This window comes from Paramacrobiotus metropolitanus, unplaced genomic scaffold (genome assembly GCF_019649055.1).
Source record: "Paramacrobiotus metropolitanus isolate TYO unplaced genomic scaffold, Prichtersi_v1.0 Parri_scaffold0000045, whole genome shotgun sequence".
NCBI lineage: Eukaryota > Metazoa > Tardigrada > Eutardigrada > Parachela > Macrobiotidae > Paramacrobiotus > Paramacrobiotus metropolitanus.
Genome location: NW_026570265.1, coordinates 1,032,606 through 1,047,913, shown reverse-complemented (window position 1 = coordinate 1,047,913; position 15,308 = coordinate 1,032,606). Strand labels below are relative to the sequence as shown.

The 15,308-nt window shown below is 41.0% G+C and overlaps 4 protein-coding genes across 4 annotated transcripts; 1 reads left to right on the top strand and 3 right to left on the bottom strand.

Moving 5' to 3' along the window:
• Positions 1-67: 67 nt before the first annotated feature.
• Positions 68-2,841, bottom strand: LOC129591192 (phosphatidate cytidylyltransferase, mitochondrial-like). Its single transcript, XM_055486757.1, has 9 exons — positions 2,392-2,841; positions 2,134-2,316; positions 1,956-2,048; positions 1,546-1,696; positions 1,312-1,457; positions 823-988; positions 686-748; positions 554-618; positions 68-390 (listed from the first exon to the last, which is right to left on the bottom strand). The coding sequence occupies exons 1-9, from the start codon at positions 2,518-2,520 to the stop codon at positions 379-381; spliced, it is 1,008 nt and encodes a 335-aa protein (XP_055342732.1). The 5' UTR covers positions 2,521-2,841; the 3' UTR covers positions 68-378.
• Positions 2,842-3,014: 173 nt separating this feature from the next.
• LOC129591415 (transmembrane protein 17B-like) lies at positions 3,015-4,390 on the top strand. Its single transcript, XM_055487051.1, has 4 exons — positions 3,015-3,445; positions 3,604-3,707; positions 3,815-3,928; positions 4,148-4,390. The coding sequence occupies exons 1-4, from the start codon at positions 3,343-3,345 to the stop codon at positions 4,388-4,390; spliced, it is 564 nt and encodes a 187-aa protein (XP_055343026.1). The 5' UTR covers positions 3,015-3,342.
• Positions 4,391-4,401: 11 nt separating this feature from the next.
• LOC129591244 (G-protein coupled receptor-associated protein LMBRD2-like) lies at positions 4,402-8,511 on the bottom strand. The gene is given in 12 exon segments (XM_055486827.1): positions 4,402-5,028; positions 5,110-5,229; positions 5,542-5,743; positions 5,808-5,867; positions 5,869-5,914; positions 5,971-6,286; positions 6,364-6,658; positions 6,727-6,801; positions 6,935-7,145; positions 7,380-7,547; positions 7,744-8,009; positions 8,176-8,511. Coding segments are annotated over 12 exon segments (2,190 nt in total). The 5' UTR covers positions 8,350-8,511; the 3' UTR covers positions 4,402-4,771.
• A 311-nt stretch (positions 8,512-8,822) lies between these two features.
• On the bottom strand, positions 8,823-15,230 carry LOC129591233 (adhesion G protein-coupled receptor A3-like). Its single transcript, XM_055486813.1, has 8 exons — positions 14,579-15,230; positions 14,217-14,309; positions 12,910-12,981; positions 12,742-12,813; positions 12,479-12,550; positions 12,149-12,321; positions 10,634-11,985; positions 8,823-10,338 (listed from the first exon to the last, which is right to left on the bottom strand). Exons 1-8 carry the CDS (start codon positions 14,764-14,766, stop codon positions 9,163-9,165), a joined length of 3,198 nt encoding a protein of 1,065 aa, XP_055342788.1. The 5' UTR covers positions 14,767-15,230; the 3' UTR covers positions 8,823-9,162.
• Between the last annotated feature and the right edge of the window lie 78 nt (positions 15,231-15,308).

Genomic DNA, 15,308 nt, shown 5'->3' with positions numbered 1-15,308 from the left:
AGTCATCTACAAAGAACAATGCCTTCTTCTTTCCATATCGCATTCACTCTGCCCATCAGAAACAGAACCGCAGGGAGAACATTTTTGTCAAGAAAAGTAAACCTCTTTCGCAAGACCGCATAATATGAAATCCGGCAATAAACTCTCATCAATCCCATTCTGAGCATTCGCAAATCGCACACGAAATATAAAAATTATAGACCAAAACAATGATTGCCCCAAATGCTTTATAGCCAGCAAGCAACGACATTCAAGAAAATAAAACACACGGAGATCTTCAAAGTTCGTAGTCCTACTTCCAAAACTTTCCAATATTGTGCGAATTCAACCCACAAGTGATCTCACAACCACAACTTTCAAGCATCACAACGTGCCCTTTCAAGAACCCTTCTGAAAAAGACCACGAAAATACTTCAATCAGAACAGGACAACCTGAAACGTTTCTATACAGTCATAACAGAAAATCCAGCGAAAACAGGAAAGCAACTACTTCTACTGTTCCACATGGTTCCTTAAATAATAAAGTGCTACACGTTGTGCTCGATGAGTTTACCTTCATGCCTCCCTTTATCATCTTTATCACTTTGGTAGCACTATATCGCACTGATTTTATAATACCTAAACAATAATAAAAATCGGATCGTCAGACGACGACATAAAATCATATATAACAAAAAGTTTTTACCAGCCGTAAAAATTCCCTTGACACTCTGCCACCAGCTTGAATAACTAACAATCTGCCGACACCCTACAAAAATTTCAAATGCGCGCACAAAGCTGTTAAGTACATTTATATTTTATGTTGTGATGAGTAGCGCTAACCTTTATCCACAATCTTGGAGCAATCAGCACTGTGAGCCAAATCTTCTAGAATTATCGAAACATCCTTATTCCGATTATCCCTGAAACGGTCCCTGATAACTCGTTCCTTAAGATTTCGCGGTAACAATCCCAAAAGTAGCAATTTAGTTTTAGGGGAACAATCTTGCTGCAAAACACAGAAAACACATGAAATGAAATTCAACACTGAAATTTAGTTTAAAACAATGTACTGTAAACAATGTTCTGTAAGCAGTTCAACTATAACTTACTAAACTACCCGTGCAAAAACATATATTATTATCAAGCAAACTTCAGCATAGTTAGTAATCTATGATCAGTTGATCACAGTTTCTCATCAAGAGTATCGCAGCAATCTCACTGCTATATACAAATGTCGACCGACAACTACATTTTACTTTATAAAGTTTCAAGGTGATTGATAATAGAAAGAATTAAAAATGTGAGCAGACCAATCCGATTTATAAGTACCTGAAAAGTGCGATAATTGGCACTGGCATCTATATACTGCTCTTCTTTCAGAATGGGTCGGTAAATTTCATGGAATTTATCCAGATGAGGCAAAACAATATTCCTAACTTTATTTTTGTCCTCTCCAAAAATCATTCTGAAATCCCCTACAAAAACGCGCCTGGCATAGTGAAAAGCGCTTATCTCATGGCAATAATAATGCAGCAACGATTTCTTTCGAGAAACACTCCTCACCTGCGTATGAAAGGTTGGCAATCCGAAGAAACAGTTCTTCGTCCGTGAAGGCATCCGGCAACAGCAACGATGCCGTTCTCACAGCGGAACGCAAATTATCCAGCATGGCTTGGCGAAAACTAGAATCCGCTGTGTCTTGCACAGTCAACACCTATGAAATCCCAATTCTGAAGCCAACACACGCTAACGTCCAGAATTTGTCCAAATTAAAAGCGAGCACCAAGCCACAATTAAATCTTTAAATATTATTTCAATGACCTAATACATATCCCACAATTATCCCGTTAAATATCACATTTTTATTCTAACTGCTAACTGAAGTTATTACCATTATGCTTGCAGCACATATGATTCTCGTATAAAAATCCAATCTTCAAAAAATAAATATGTATACAAAATTTTATTATTACCGGTTTATGTAGCCGCCCGCTAATGTAAAGTGTCGTCCAGTCACGTAAGTCAGCTAGCAAATCGTCAGTGGCCACAACTCCATACTTGACTAGCTAGAACAGACTTTATTAAATTTTAATCTAACAGAGGACGTTCTAGTTATTAAGCTCGTTGTTATCCGGGCGTAGTCAAACTTACACGGTCTTCAAATTTAACCAGGGTATTGAAATACACTCCAGCACCGAATCCGCGCTGGATTTCCGTAAGGAATTTCGGTCCACCGAATCGCAGAAAGGAATAGTGGCGAGAATGCTTCACCAGGTTCTCTGTATGCCACTGGAGCGGATCATCAACGACGACAATGTAGTCCAGCATGTTCGCCTATCGGGAATCAACACAAACACAATAAGCTGAAGCAACTAACGAATCCCCAGCGCGAAAATGTCTGGTGCACACCTTGTCGCTAGCATGTCCTTGTTGTCTGAAAACTCCAGAACCGTAAGCAAACATATACTTGACTGGAGACGGTAGAGAAGTCAGAAATCCACGATGAATGGAGTTTTCAGCCGCTCGAAAATACGCCATCGCAATCGCGAAAGAAGTTTAAGAAACTGTCAGTCGAATGAGTATGTAAGTACAGTACGATTGGCGCACAGCGAAATAGCGCTAGATTCTACCGCGGAACATAGAACTTGTTCCGATCTTTTCAGTAAAACACGGTACGCCAGCGCGGTGCGTACCGAATAATAACACTCCAAAAGATGAAAAACACACCAAAAAAGTTCATAAGCTTGCAATAAAACTTACGCACATAAAGGTACAGAACTAAAATTTTACATTAAAACAGCAGAAACACATCATGACGATTTTACGTTAATAAAATTAATCAAAATGCACAAAATGACAAAAAATTAATGGTAATTGGTACAGTACTCGTACGAGTTTTCAGTAATCACTGTTTACCTATTAAACCGTATTATATTACCGTAAGTAGGCGACCTTGACCACGACTGTCGTACTGGGGTCTGCAGCCGATTTCCACTGAAACTGGAATTCCATTTATTGGCAGTTGACCGGTCGTTCCAGGATTTCAGGTGAGCATGTCGCACCATGACCTTCCTGGAGTATACATCCGTCTTGCCGTATTGATTTCGGGATCCCAAAACATAATAATATAATATAGCAGAGAGTAATGTATGCAGTCTGGTTACTGTACTGTATACCGACGAACGAAGTGTAGTCGATTGACGAATCGAATTGCTCCTATCATTTTCTTTACAAATTTCGATACAGGATAATGAGGATAATTATAATAACTACAGTAATCCAAATTAACCGGGATTTGACAGGAAGTTTCTAAGCCTTCTTTATGCACTGCTCGAGAACAACTCGGGATCCGGATACACCATGGCTACTTTGGAAACAATCGTGGACAACTCTGTCGTCCAAAATACCCGCCGTTCCACGTTTTCAAATAAGGCACAAGATGAGCTACGATTTATAAAAGCAGGTAAAAATAAATACTTCGAAATAAACATTCAGAGCATTTTGGTACTGCAAGATTTCGAAGTTGTTTTAATATTAGTGGCTTCTATGGCAAGTTTTGTTCGAAAATATTCAGTAAGAATAGTTGGTTTTACTTACATCGATATAACTATGTGCTTGCAGGTTTACCGGTGGCATCGCATCTTGGTTTCCAGATGTCGTTATACTTCAACGTTTGGTATTATCCCTTCTGGACAGCTATATGCATATACGCACTTTACGAGAAGGTATTGTATCGTTGCTTCCGGCTACGTAGAAACCATTTCGAACAATAAAAACCGAAGTTTTGTTTTGTCAAGTTTTTGGTCACCGACATTTTTATTTCGTGTTTTAGTACAGTATTCTGGATGACATCCTGGCTGCTTTATGTCCTATTTTCATTGCTCTCAGCATATTCCTGGAGGGGTGCAGGTTATACTTTGGCTATTACGGCAATCTCTTTGAAAACGTAGGTGGCGAAATCAGGAAGCCTATCGTGAAACCGTTACAAAAGAAATATAAATCATAAAAATTTTATCCAAAAACTTGCATGCGCTGTATTTGCTTATTTTGCTTATCAATTGGTTTTGTGCTAAAGCGGGGTCGTGTGCTTAGTGATTATATTATATTTAAGCATTAATATTCGGACATGCAAATGAATCTGGTGTAATATAAGCACAATTTCCAGATTGCGGCTCTTGGTGCGTATTTCCTCATAACGATTTTCCTTCAAGTGCCGATCATCGTTGTGCAAGTGGCCAGCTACAGATTTCGCATGCTGTGTGTGGAATGGTGGATGGATATTGTATTGCTCGGCTTTGTGTTTTTGGAAGTAATAACCGGCACAATGGCATACAGACAAATTTCGCTTGTTCAAAATGGAAAGTTATTCAACTGGGATACGGATGATAACAATAAAAAGTTAGCATAGCATGAATTCAGCCGCGTTGTAATTTCTAGTTTATGTTGTATTCCAGTAATTCCATTGAGGCGCGAGTCGCGACAATAAACTTTTCTCGCCAGCACAGTCAAAATCTACAGCTGCCTTAAGCGAAACAAGTCACTTAACCAAAAAAAACCACGCCGCAGTCATTACAAATGTCACATCTATACAATAATAAATTAACACTGAAAAATTTAGACATCACGAAAAATGGAATTATTCCTCTCGCTCGCTCAAACCGGCTCAATACTCACAATTCACAAAATAGCAACCTCCATGAGATAACGATGTGCGTAAGCAAATAACCCAAGCACACGATCACAGTCAAAATAAACCACGACACAACAACCGCAGTCGACCACTCTGCTTTCACACATCATCGAATATATTCCGCGGAGGATACCGCATAAATGACGACGCAGGCGCTTCCGCCGGCGCAGTTGACTGATAGTTCCGATCACGAGATTCCGCAATGGAGCTGCCGACCGCTGAATCGGTTTCCTCCGTTGCATTGCGAGAAGAGCTCGGGAAATCACTTATGACCGTCGGCTCTTCGTTTTGGAAATTTTTATATCGGAAACCGGGGGTGGTATCGCGGGATGGATTCCGCTGCGACCACCGGCTCGCTGAAAATATTTCTTGCACTGTTATCTCCCTTTTCTTTGCAAACACAGCACCTTAACAATAAACATGTAAAGAAGGTGTACCTGGGCGCTGAGTGCCGTTTGACGAAGCGATGCGGCCAAAGTTGGACGTATTATTAACCAGTTCCATCAGTTGATCGCGACGGCTTTTAGTTTCTTCCGCTCTTAAGCGTCTCCGGCGCTCTGGAAACGTATTTCCAACAATAAGCAAAACACCCACAAAAAGGAAAAAAATGGTAGATTCGACGACATCGAAGGTAATCAATTAATAATTTCTTAGTTCATCCGATGCTTTATGCAATGAAACTTATTGTTAGTTAAACACTGAAACGATCAAAATCGAAAATTCATCTAAATTTTAACTAAATCGAGTTCATATTTCAATCGAAAACTGCTTAGTAATTTACGGAACGGCATCTACCAGGAGCATACAAATGCCCATTCCTCACGAAATGATTACCCTAATATCCTGATACAACAAAATTACACAGATACCTCTCTGCATTAAATCCCTTCCTTCGTTTATTAAATCCACCGCCATGTTGTCGTCGCCCATAAACTGCTGGAATCCCAAAAAATTTAAAATACGTGTTCCTAGTCGGAAATACGTTGCCAAACACAGGACCAAAATTAACATCGGAAAATAAACATTGAATCCGTCTGAGATAATTGGCAACACATCCATATGTCCCATAATCTACAAACCGATTTGACGTGATTCAAAATGCAACTACGCACAAGAAAGTAAACCAAGCTCTTACTCGAGTGAATGCAGTTTCAGCAGTTTTAATCTTGATGACGTGACTATCCATGTGAATCAAGACCAAGAAAATTCAGGCACATGGGAGATGTTAATCGGCACAACATGCTGAAGAAAAACTTGATTAAGCAAAGTAAAGTAATGAAATGGACGTTTCAGCTTACGTTCCACAAAATATTAAGGAGTTTTCATCCGTTTGATGCCGCGGTGCAAGGTGATAATAGTTAAAGAAACGAATTTTGAAGACAGTGTAGTATGTACAGAACGCCAAGAACGTGACGCTAAAAAAGGAAGCCACCTCCACGTTGAAGTATTCATTGTGTCTGCTTGCCAGTTGCACAAACTCCGCAAAAACCGATAGCACAGGATCTTTCACAAAAAATGTGCACTCCGACCAAACTACCATGGCGGAGAAAACAATAAAAACAATGGAGAGCGCCATCAGAATCCATTGTCTTAACAAACATTTCCAAATCCATTCTACAAGTCATGTTGTGATGAATCACACGTATGTCAATCTTGAGAGTCCTAGCAGACATGAATTTATGAGACCTTACCAATCTTAGGCGTGCACACTGCTGCATATAGTTTCCCTCGCGGAACAGGGAAGGTCGGTCGGAAAGTTTTATCAGCGTTAGACTTATTGCGAATGCAGTCTTCCAGCTCAAATCCTTCATCCAAAAGAACAAACCAAGTGGTGGATGTGCGGAACTGGCGATGAATTGCAGAAATCAGTTTTTTGTGGATCTGAACCAATGCTCTTTCCGTTGGCATGGTAGAAGAATCAGAACTGCGAGCGCCATTTGAAGCACGCGTCGGGTTGGCTAGCTTCTGCCGGAAATCTTCTGGACACTACGGACAAATATCCAATATGGTAAGCACATTAAAAGGACATTCATTATCGATTCCCATGCACGTACTTTACTAATAATTAAATCAAGAAATTTTCGCAAGGAATGTTTCGTATCCAGTCGATCCGAGGCTTTCCTAATCTCCTGAAAATGTATTTATCTTTAGACAAAACGCAAAAGAGCGAGAAAATAGAGAAGCATACACACACATATGCACAGCAGAGAAATATACATAAATTACACAATAATAATATACAACAATTTAAGTTCTTCTCACTTGAAGAACATCATCAACTTCTTCCTCTGCTTCGGCTTTCTCTGACCATGATTTGGCTAGTTTAAATTGGGTGTAAGCGAGCTGATAACTTAAATTAGATGCTCTCCAGCAAGCTCTAGGTATTTCCACCAAGCCATATCCAAGCAGAAGAATCAGCAGAAATAATCCCCAAGTGTTGCTAGCAGTGATGACTAGCGTAACTAATTTCGACCTACGAAAAAACTGGACTTAGAGAGCAAAACGTGTAACGGCTAAAAAGTCTAAAATAACGTAAAAACCAGAGCTTATGCATTACTGTCTACGGTGTCTACGGTAACACAACTTATTGTTAATAAGCCATGCCAGAAGGGGTGCGAAAGCAAAGTCCCATTCACCAGAAAAATTGCGCCCAGAATAAGGCCCAGTAATATCGTAAATAAGTGCAAGCAATGCTCACAATTCTTACCAGTCCAGCTTAAGCTCAGGCTTGGCAGCCACATAAATCAGAAGCAATCCGAAGATAAGCAGATAAGTCCCATAATAAATAGCGTTTCGCTTCAAGGATGTCAGCAATTTTCCCAACACAGAAAACTCTCCCGCCATGGCATATGACTGCATAATTGGTAGCAGCAACCTGTAGCAAAATGACAAAACTCTTGTTAATGTTGTCCATATGGAAAGTTTAAAAGTATCGATTAAGCACATTAAAATTAAACTTTTGAATAAAATAGTTTTATTCAAAATATTTCTCGAGTGCCGCGCAAACAGCTATCTCGTTAAGCGAGCGATGAATCAGTGAATGAGCTTTCGGGTAAACGCAGCTAGCGCACCAAGTCAGAAACTGCGATGTCCAATACAGCATTCTCCACAGAACAGGAAGAACCTCGCGGGGCACGTATGACCACGGCGCTTCGCAGTTGGTCAGAGCACGACGGATAGCGTGTAGTCGCCACGTTTCGTTCCGTTCCAGATCGTCATGCGCCAAATGACTGCTAACGTTTTCCCATCCAAGTGAAGAACTATTGACGACACCTGTTTCATTGTAATCTACAGGTTCCTTCTCTGTTTGCTCCGTCACACACGACTGATACAGCGTCTGCAACCAAACACGACACATTGCACCATAATCCAACGAGAACGTCAGAATCGTGTGGCCACATGTGCTGAACACTAAACTAAACAGAACATTTCTGCCAAAAACTGATACCCCATTCCCTAGTATGTATGAATCCGGGATGTACTATCCTTGTCGCGCTTCTTACCGAGGAGACATCCATAGGCAGAATGAAAATAATCAGAAAGGAGAAATACCATGACACAAAAACAGCTGTTGTAACAATAGGATGTTGTGTACGCCAGTTTCCATATTGGTGCAGCAGGAATAGTGTCAGAATGAATACGAGAACGAGATTTAGGCCAAGAACCACAGCTGCCATTTCGATAATAAGGAGTCGGATAAACAATATAAAACATGTAAACACGCTCGTATGTGAGTTCAAAAAAATAAAAAACTGGAAGCTCTTCGTTGGAATTAAGCCTGAGAAAAAGAAGCCATTTTCTTCAAGATGCTTTAGATTTGTGCAGAGTGAAGAATGAGATCAGTTTGAGCTTTGATAGACTGTGCAGTACTTGTGACGCTACGGCTACTGCAGGCAGTGAGTCATACAACAGGCTACGTAGTACTGTACATGCTGCACAGTGTGGAGACGGCTGCGGCAATGGAAAATAATCATATTTATATTATGTCTATTTTTAATTTTTTATTGAGATTGCGGATACAATACAGACACAAAAGTTATCGTTTTCTGATAAGAACTGTACGTGGCTGATCGCTGCTGAGTACGTTACGCTCTTCCTGGATGCTATTTAAGTGATACGCTCGTACAGATTCTGCTGATTGATTTGTCGTTTGTCTTGAAAAAGTTAGATTTGTAAATATAGAGGAAGAATGCAGGTGCTCACATACATCACAGTTGTACAAGAAAGCTGCTACAGACTGCCCATTTTCGGGAAGTGCATTCAAATCAAAGTGTGTAAATTTTCGAAATTTATCATCATTAACATTTACTTGCTGCAAACAAACTTCAACCTCGACAACAATCAACGCAATGAATTCTAAAAAGATCTGCTTTCAGTAGCGAACAACAAAATTAACAGCTAAAAAAGAGATTCAGTACATATTCGATATTGGCACTACATTATATCACATCCAAACATCAGCATCTTAATCAAGGGTTCCCTTCGAAATCCTATCCATTCGGCGCACTAAATCGTGAATTGCAAATATTTCCGTTTGCAACGCGCACTTCCGCGCCGATCCCAGTGCCAGCTGAACTTGTGCGCGAGCACAAACTTCGGTCCGGAGCGACGTAAGGGTGGTGGTTGTTCATCAGCAGTGGACTCTGCATATCCACTGCGAAACCGGGCTGCCGATTTCCATGCGAAGCCTGTGCAGCAGCAGGACCGTAATTCTCGTACACTGGCCCGTTTTCACTATGGACCAACATCTCCTCCATGGGAATAATCGTCCGGTTGTCAAGAAGGATATTGGATGATGATTCTGCAGAGGACCGGCGTCTCGCAAACATATCCTTCCGAACAAGCCAAAAAATAATCATAATTCCAACACCCCATATAATTTCACTGACGACAAATCCAAACAGTTCCCAAGCGATATGGTCAACTCCACGATGCTGATTGGCTTCCGATTTGGCAACCCAGAACCAGGCAAAACAGTAGGTCGTTACAAACAAGGCCAAATATGCCATCATCGCATTGTGGGCATACCGATCACTTCCTTTTGCACTGCCTTCACGGGGGCGCCAGTATAACAGAAAAAAGTACACTAGGCACACAAATATCATCAAACCAGTTGGAAGCCCAATGGCGATCAGGCTGTATGAATTATCAATGTAGCAAAATCGAGGGCTTGCATACGAAGATAAACGGAGTAACGATAAGGAAAGGGTAGTGATAATAGCTGGGACGCCCCATCCGAATAAATAAACACAGCCCAGATTACCGCAACTTGCGGCCGATTTTTGCATTTTCGGAGAATTATTCTGAGCATGGCCATTTGATGGATTTCCGACTTCCATATAAATCACAAACATACCGGCGAGTGCCCAGTTGACGACACAAAGCGTTTCAGCCTGAAGGAACACGCCGACAATTCGGCAAAACGTCTCGTTTTCCGTCTCATTAAATCCGGTGAGAAAGGTCAAAAGTAAGGCGCACGAGGAAAACCACAGATTCAACAGGACATGGAAGTAACTTCGAGGCAGGTTGATAGATGCGGCATAAGCAGCGTAAATTGCCAACATGACCATCAGGCAAAGAGCTACGAACAAGGTTGACGCGTAGAGGAGATATGGAATCGGGACTGCCAGAGTGCCGGCATGGAAACCCACCACATGATGGTATGGCTATAAAAAACACAAGGCACGATGCAACATAACATAAAGAATAACCGAATGAATTGCTACATGCATAAACAATTTAGTACAAATGTTCAAATACTGCATATTGTAGTCTATATATAATAATGTTACCAATAAACTCCTTTGAAAACGTAATCGCGGCTTTAAAAAGTAAGCGCGGCTTCGGTATCTAATATCTAGAGATACCGAAAATTAACTGTAATGATCGATCCAGGAGTAGAAGTACCCATAAGCATTTCTGTAATTCAAAAATTCGTATCTATATTAAAAAAGTAAGTACCTGATTGACCACAGCAATACCGAACTGCGTACACATCACGGTTACAAAATTATCTGGCGAAATGGCTGTAATGTTGCATCGGGACGCATCAAACTCCATACTCGGTGTGAAAAGTGCGACACTCTCGCTTCCCAGAACAGTAGAAAGTTGGAAATCAACTGCAAATGCACTTCCTTTTTTAAATTCGGCTGTATGGTCATTTGTCGCAAAAACCCCAACGGCAACGGAAACCGGTGCAATGACGATGGACTTCAGGGATGCGGCAAATAATTTGACGTTGCGGAACGCCATAATATGCATCTTCTGTGATTCACTTGACAAGGAATGGTCTAACGGAACATAAACAGTCCCCAGAATTCCGTGCGGCTGCTGCCCGTCCCGGTGTTTACTTCGATCACATCCAATGGCCATTTTGGTCATATTGACGAGACTGATATCACACCGCAGTCCACGATTGTATCCGTTGCCGCTAACGGTAACAACAGCAAGGTGTTCAAAATATTCAAAGGTATCTGCGGACACTGCGGCACCGGCTACCAGTCGAATAATTTTCAGTATTCGAAGTGCTGTATCGTATTTTAACGATTCCACCCACTCTAAAAAGGGCATTTTAAGAAACCAGTCCACAATGTTCAGGATATCCACAAGAGACTTCTGCTGTAACTGATCGACAGATTTCGTGAAAATCTCCAGCGCCTGCACGACTAAATTGGCTTCGTCGGCCCGGACCAACACATATTCCGCTGACTGATCAACGAGAAATCGTTTCATGATTCCGATGCGATAATCTGTTGGATATCCTGGATACGCGTCCGGTGTAGCGTACACTTGCATAACCGTGCCAAACATGGTGGTAAAAGGGCACTTTTCCACATCCAGCGATATCCATTTCCCAGATCCATCACATCGATGCGTGGCTTTCATGGACGGATCGCGAGGACATGGTAAATCCACCACAATGTCCTTGGCTAGCGTCTGTGGCCATTCAAAAGTCCCGCGATTCGTAACCGTCACATTATGCCGGCAGTGCGATTCTTCATTACCCAAGACCAGCAATTTCAGACTTAATTCCTCGTGAAAAATCTTTTCACTGGATACAGCCCGGCATGACCAGTTGCCGTTGTGGTACTGAGTGATGTTGGTAATGGTCAGTGTAGCAGTCATTAAGCCGTCATCATCCAAATAACTGACTGAGGTGAATGTGCGGAGTGTTCCATTGTGATGCCATGTCAGCCTGGTTGACCCATCCAGAAACCGCGTAGCAGCACATGTCAGCACAACCGAATCCCCGTGCATCGCCAGCTGATCGGCGGATGGCGAAATGTAGAATTCAGGCAATGTGACTGGGTTAGCTGAAAAATCATACAACAGTTCAACTGACTGTGAGTTCCTTCGCCTAAAAATTTTAAATCAAAGAAGAACCTGAAAACAATCTGCAAACAAATCCAACTCGTATCGCAACGGCATGAAACTACCTATTTAGATTAAAAGTAAGTAACTACAATGCTGACTTACTGCACGAGAAGTCACTCGGCTGTAAATCGTTCAGATTTCTATCTTTAACTGCCAAGGGAGTAAAGCATCTTTCCATTCCAGAAAGCTGAAATTTCCACTTTCGAAGACGACCATTTTTCGTAGACAGCCACCCAAGACCGCAATTACAAATAAGAGGTGCAGAGCTGAGATCTCTGAAATTAAACAAAGGAAATCGCAATAAGAGTCAAGAAGTTATAAAACATTTAAAATACGACGATAATAATCATAAACAACAACAGTAGCGAATTAGCGATTTCCTAGCATTATGGCAAGTACAAATTTAAACGCTGCTCCGCAAACGCCACTTACAAGTGCGACAGTGAGAAGACACCGTTGAATGCATCCATCGTAATCTGGGCCAATGGATTGGAAGACAGGTTGCTAAAAAAACGATTGCAAACATAAAGAATTTGTAACAAGGACGCATACCTGCAAAACTCTGCATCAAGATAATGAAAGTAGACAACCCAAATTTTTGTTGGTAAACCATGCACAAGTTGGTAACCTTTGTGTGCCGCAGTGCCGGCAATAAATTTCACTACAGTTATCACTGGAAAATACTGGAAACTCACAGAATTTCCAGCTTTTTTAACCCGTGGAATTCAGTCGAGGCAATCGTTCGTAATTTATTGTGCGCCAAATTCCTGCAAATATATGGAAGGAACTTGTTGCACCTGTCAACCTGATAAATTTTACATTTATTTAGCACAATACCTATTTAAACAAGCACGGTAACTTACAATGACACCAGTCGATGTAATCCTGCAAGCGCGTTGTCGTCAATCCGGCTAATTTCGTTATGGCTTAAATTCCTACACAAGTTTAATATTTATCAAAAATTTAGAGGTGGTACGTAATATGAGATTCATTAGATAAACAGAAACGTTCCGTAGTTATCTTCACTACTCCACTTTATTGCATATTCGTACCAGCGGTGTCTTTTATCTATATCACCATGTATACTGAAGTACACGAGAAAACCCATCACACTGCACCGCAATAAGAAGATTTATGGTCAGATTGACCATGGCGGTACTAAACATAGTATATTTAGTACCGCCACATATTTACCCATAAAAACAGATGTGAAAAAACATTAACCACACCGAGACAATCCTTAATCGCATCATTTAGACTAAGTGTCATTAACGCGGCGTCTGCACCGGCAATAAATTTTACTACAGTTCCCAAAGCAGCGGCAACTAGGTATATATCAGAAGAACGCCATATGGTTCGATACCGACTGCAACTACACACTGCGCTTCACTAACAATAAAGATCATCCATATTCCTCACACTAGTCTGCACCCTGGCCGTGGTGTCACAATGAATACGCGCCCAGTGGCCTGAAGACGATCTGTATGATTAATGGATACATCAGGCCAAACACGATTAAGGAGTCTGCACTCTTTGTCAATTAAAACGACTCCTTGTACCGCTAATTGGGCAATATAGCCTGCAAAGTCGGCCGACTAGCGTTTACAAAATTCAGGCGTAGCTGCGTAGGTGTACGCATACCTGTTCTAGATATCATATCTATAGAATTTTCTAACAAGTGCGAGTGTCCGGCATTACAGAGCATTTTGACCCCAAAATTATAAAATGGTTAATTAAGCCGGTATCAACATTTTTTCATTTGATGCATTGTCTATTAAAGCGTTTTTCTTATACCATACTGCGGCTTTGGGTACCGCGGTTTTTATCATGGCCCAATGGTGCCGGTTTGCGGCAGGTTGCAACAAATAGTATCATAGTCAAAAACTCCAGCATAATTTGTGTATTTCGAAACGGTTGTAGTATTACTACTTCTATTGAATCTGGTTCGCTCTTATGCACTCGTTTACATTTACAGCACAATAGCACATCATGTTTGTTCTAAACGAAATGGGGAAAGTAATCGCTACAGAAACCAGGCGCATGCATTTGTTCCCACATCACTTTAAACAGAACCTGCATAATTTACATTTACGGTTAGTTTAAAATACTTTCACCAAAAACAGAAAAAATCAGATTTTAATTAATTACTACTAAGTGATTTTAAACTTACAAATGCAGTAACCGCCTGGTTACAACCACCGTGTTATCACTATCCGTGAAGTCTTCGTGATGGATTCTTTTAATATTATTCCAGCTGATGTCACTGAAAGCAAAACAAAAAACGTAAATGGGAAAATATTATTGGTCTAAAATTTTTATCTATAGTTAGTATTATTACTGAACACATGGATGAACTTTAAATGTGCCATGTGGATGCATTTTATCCATCAGCTTCATAATGCGTCGATTACTTACGATTCTGATCACTCTTATTACGCACAATCACTCTTATTATAACTATGAAGTTACTGTTACCACGAAAATTGTCCGTTTACAAACACTAATTTCATGCATTCGTAGTTTCTTACGTACAGCATTTCAATATCGGACGTCTCCTTCAGATAATACATTATATTCGAAATCCGGTTTAATTCCGCGCCAAAACACCACATTTGTCTGCCGGTCGTTTCAGGACATGTGGAGTACGCAACTTTGATAATGCATAACATAACAATACAGACTATGCCGGGGTTTGTCGTAAACCTGCGGACATCTTCCATCTTCACAAACTCTATCTCATCAAACGAGATTTATAAAATCCTCGAATAGATTGGAAATACCGTCGCCGCTAGTTCACGATAGTCCTGGAACTCATGGCAAAAATGGCAAACGAGTACACTCAACACATTTTGAACGAATACAAAAGAAACGCTCCCGTATCACTTCTGATATATTTATAAACAAAACGAACAACTGGCGCATAACAGTCAATAAGAATACGGATAAAATCAGCGCCGCAGGATCGCCGCTAAAGCCCGCACGGCAAAGGCTTCAAGTTGTTACGATTCTAAATTTGCAAGACGGTAACGATGTAAACATCACCCCCGATAACACGGTAATCCACGATCATGAGCTGTAGAGCGATACATAAATATGCGGCAGTCGTGTCCGAGATCATGCGCGATAAGCAAATTTTAACACTTTTACCCGGTAGGTTCCGAACAGAGAAAGCAGCGAGCGACTGGCTGTTGTAAATTGCAGAATCAACTGCAGCCTGGGCAGCGGCTTAGTTTGATTAGATTTGTGAATGGATTGGAACGTG

Coding starts and splice junctions, on each gene's coding strand:
- LOC129591415 (XM_055487051.1), top strand. CDS start 3,343: ATGGCTACTTTGGAAACAATCGTGGACAACTCTGTCGTCCAAAATACC. Junction 3,708..3,814: donor TATACGCACTTTACGAGAAG/GTATTGTATCGT, acceptor TTCGTGTTTTAG/TACAGTATTCTGGATGACAT. Junction 3,929..4,147: donor ACGGCAATCTCTTTGAAAAC/GTAGGTGGCGAA, acceptor CACAATTTCCAG/ATTGCGGCTCTTGGTGCGTA.
- LOC129591233 (XM_055486813.1), bottom strand. CDS start 14,766: ATGGAAGATGTCCGCAGGTTTACGACAAACCCCGGCATAGTCTGTATT. Junction 12,982..14,216: donor ACCAGGCGGTTACTGCATTT/GTAAGTTTAAAA, acceptor AAACTTGTGTAG/GAATTTAAGCCATAACGAAA. Junction 12,322..12,478: donor GTCTTCTCACTGTCGCACTT/GTAAGTGGCGTT, acceptor GTTTAATTTCAG/AGATCTCAGCTCTGCACCTC.
- LOC129591192 (XM_055486757.1), bottom strand. CDS start 2,520: ATGGCGTATTTTCGAGCGGCTGAAAACTCCATTCATCGTGGATTTCTG. Junction 1,458..1,545: donor TGCCAACCTTTCATACGCAG/GTGAGGAGTGTT, acceptor GCGTTTTTGTAG/GGGATTTCAGAATGATTTTT. Junction 989..1,311: donor CCAATTATCGCACTTTTCAG/GTACTTATAAAT, acceptor TGTGTTTTGCAG/CAAGATTGTTCCCCTAAAAC.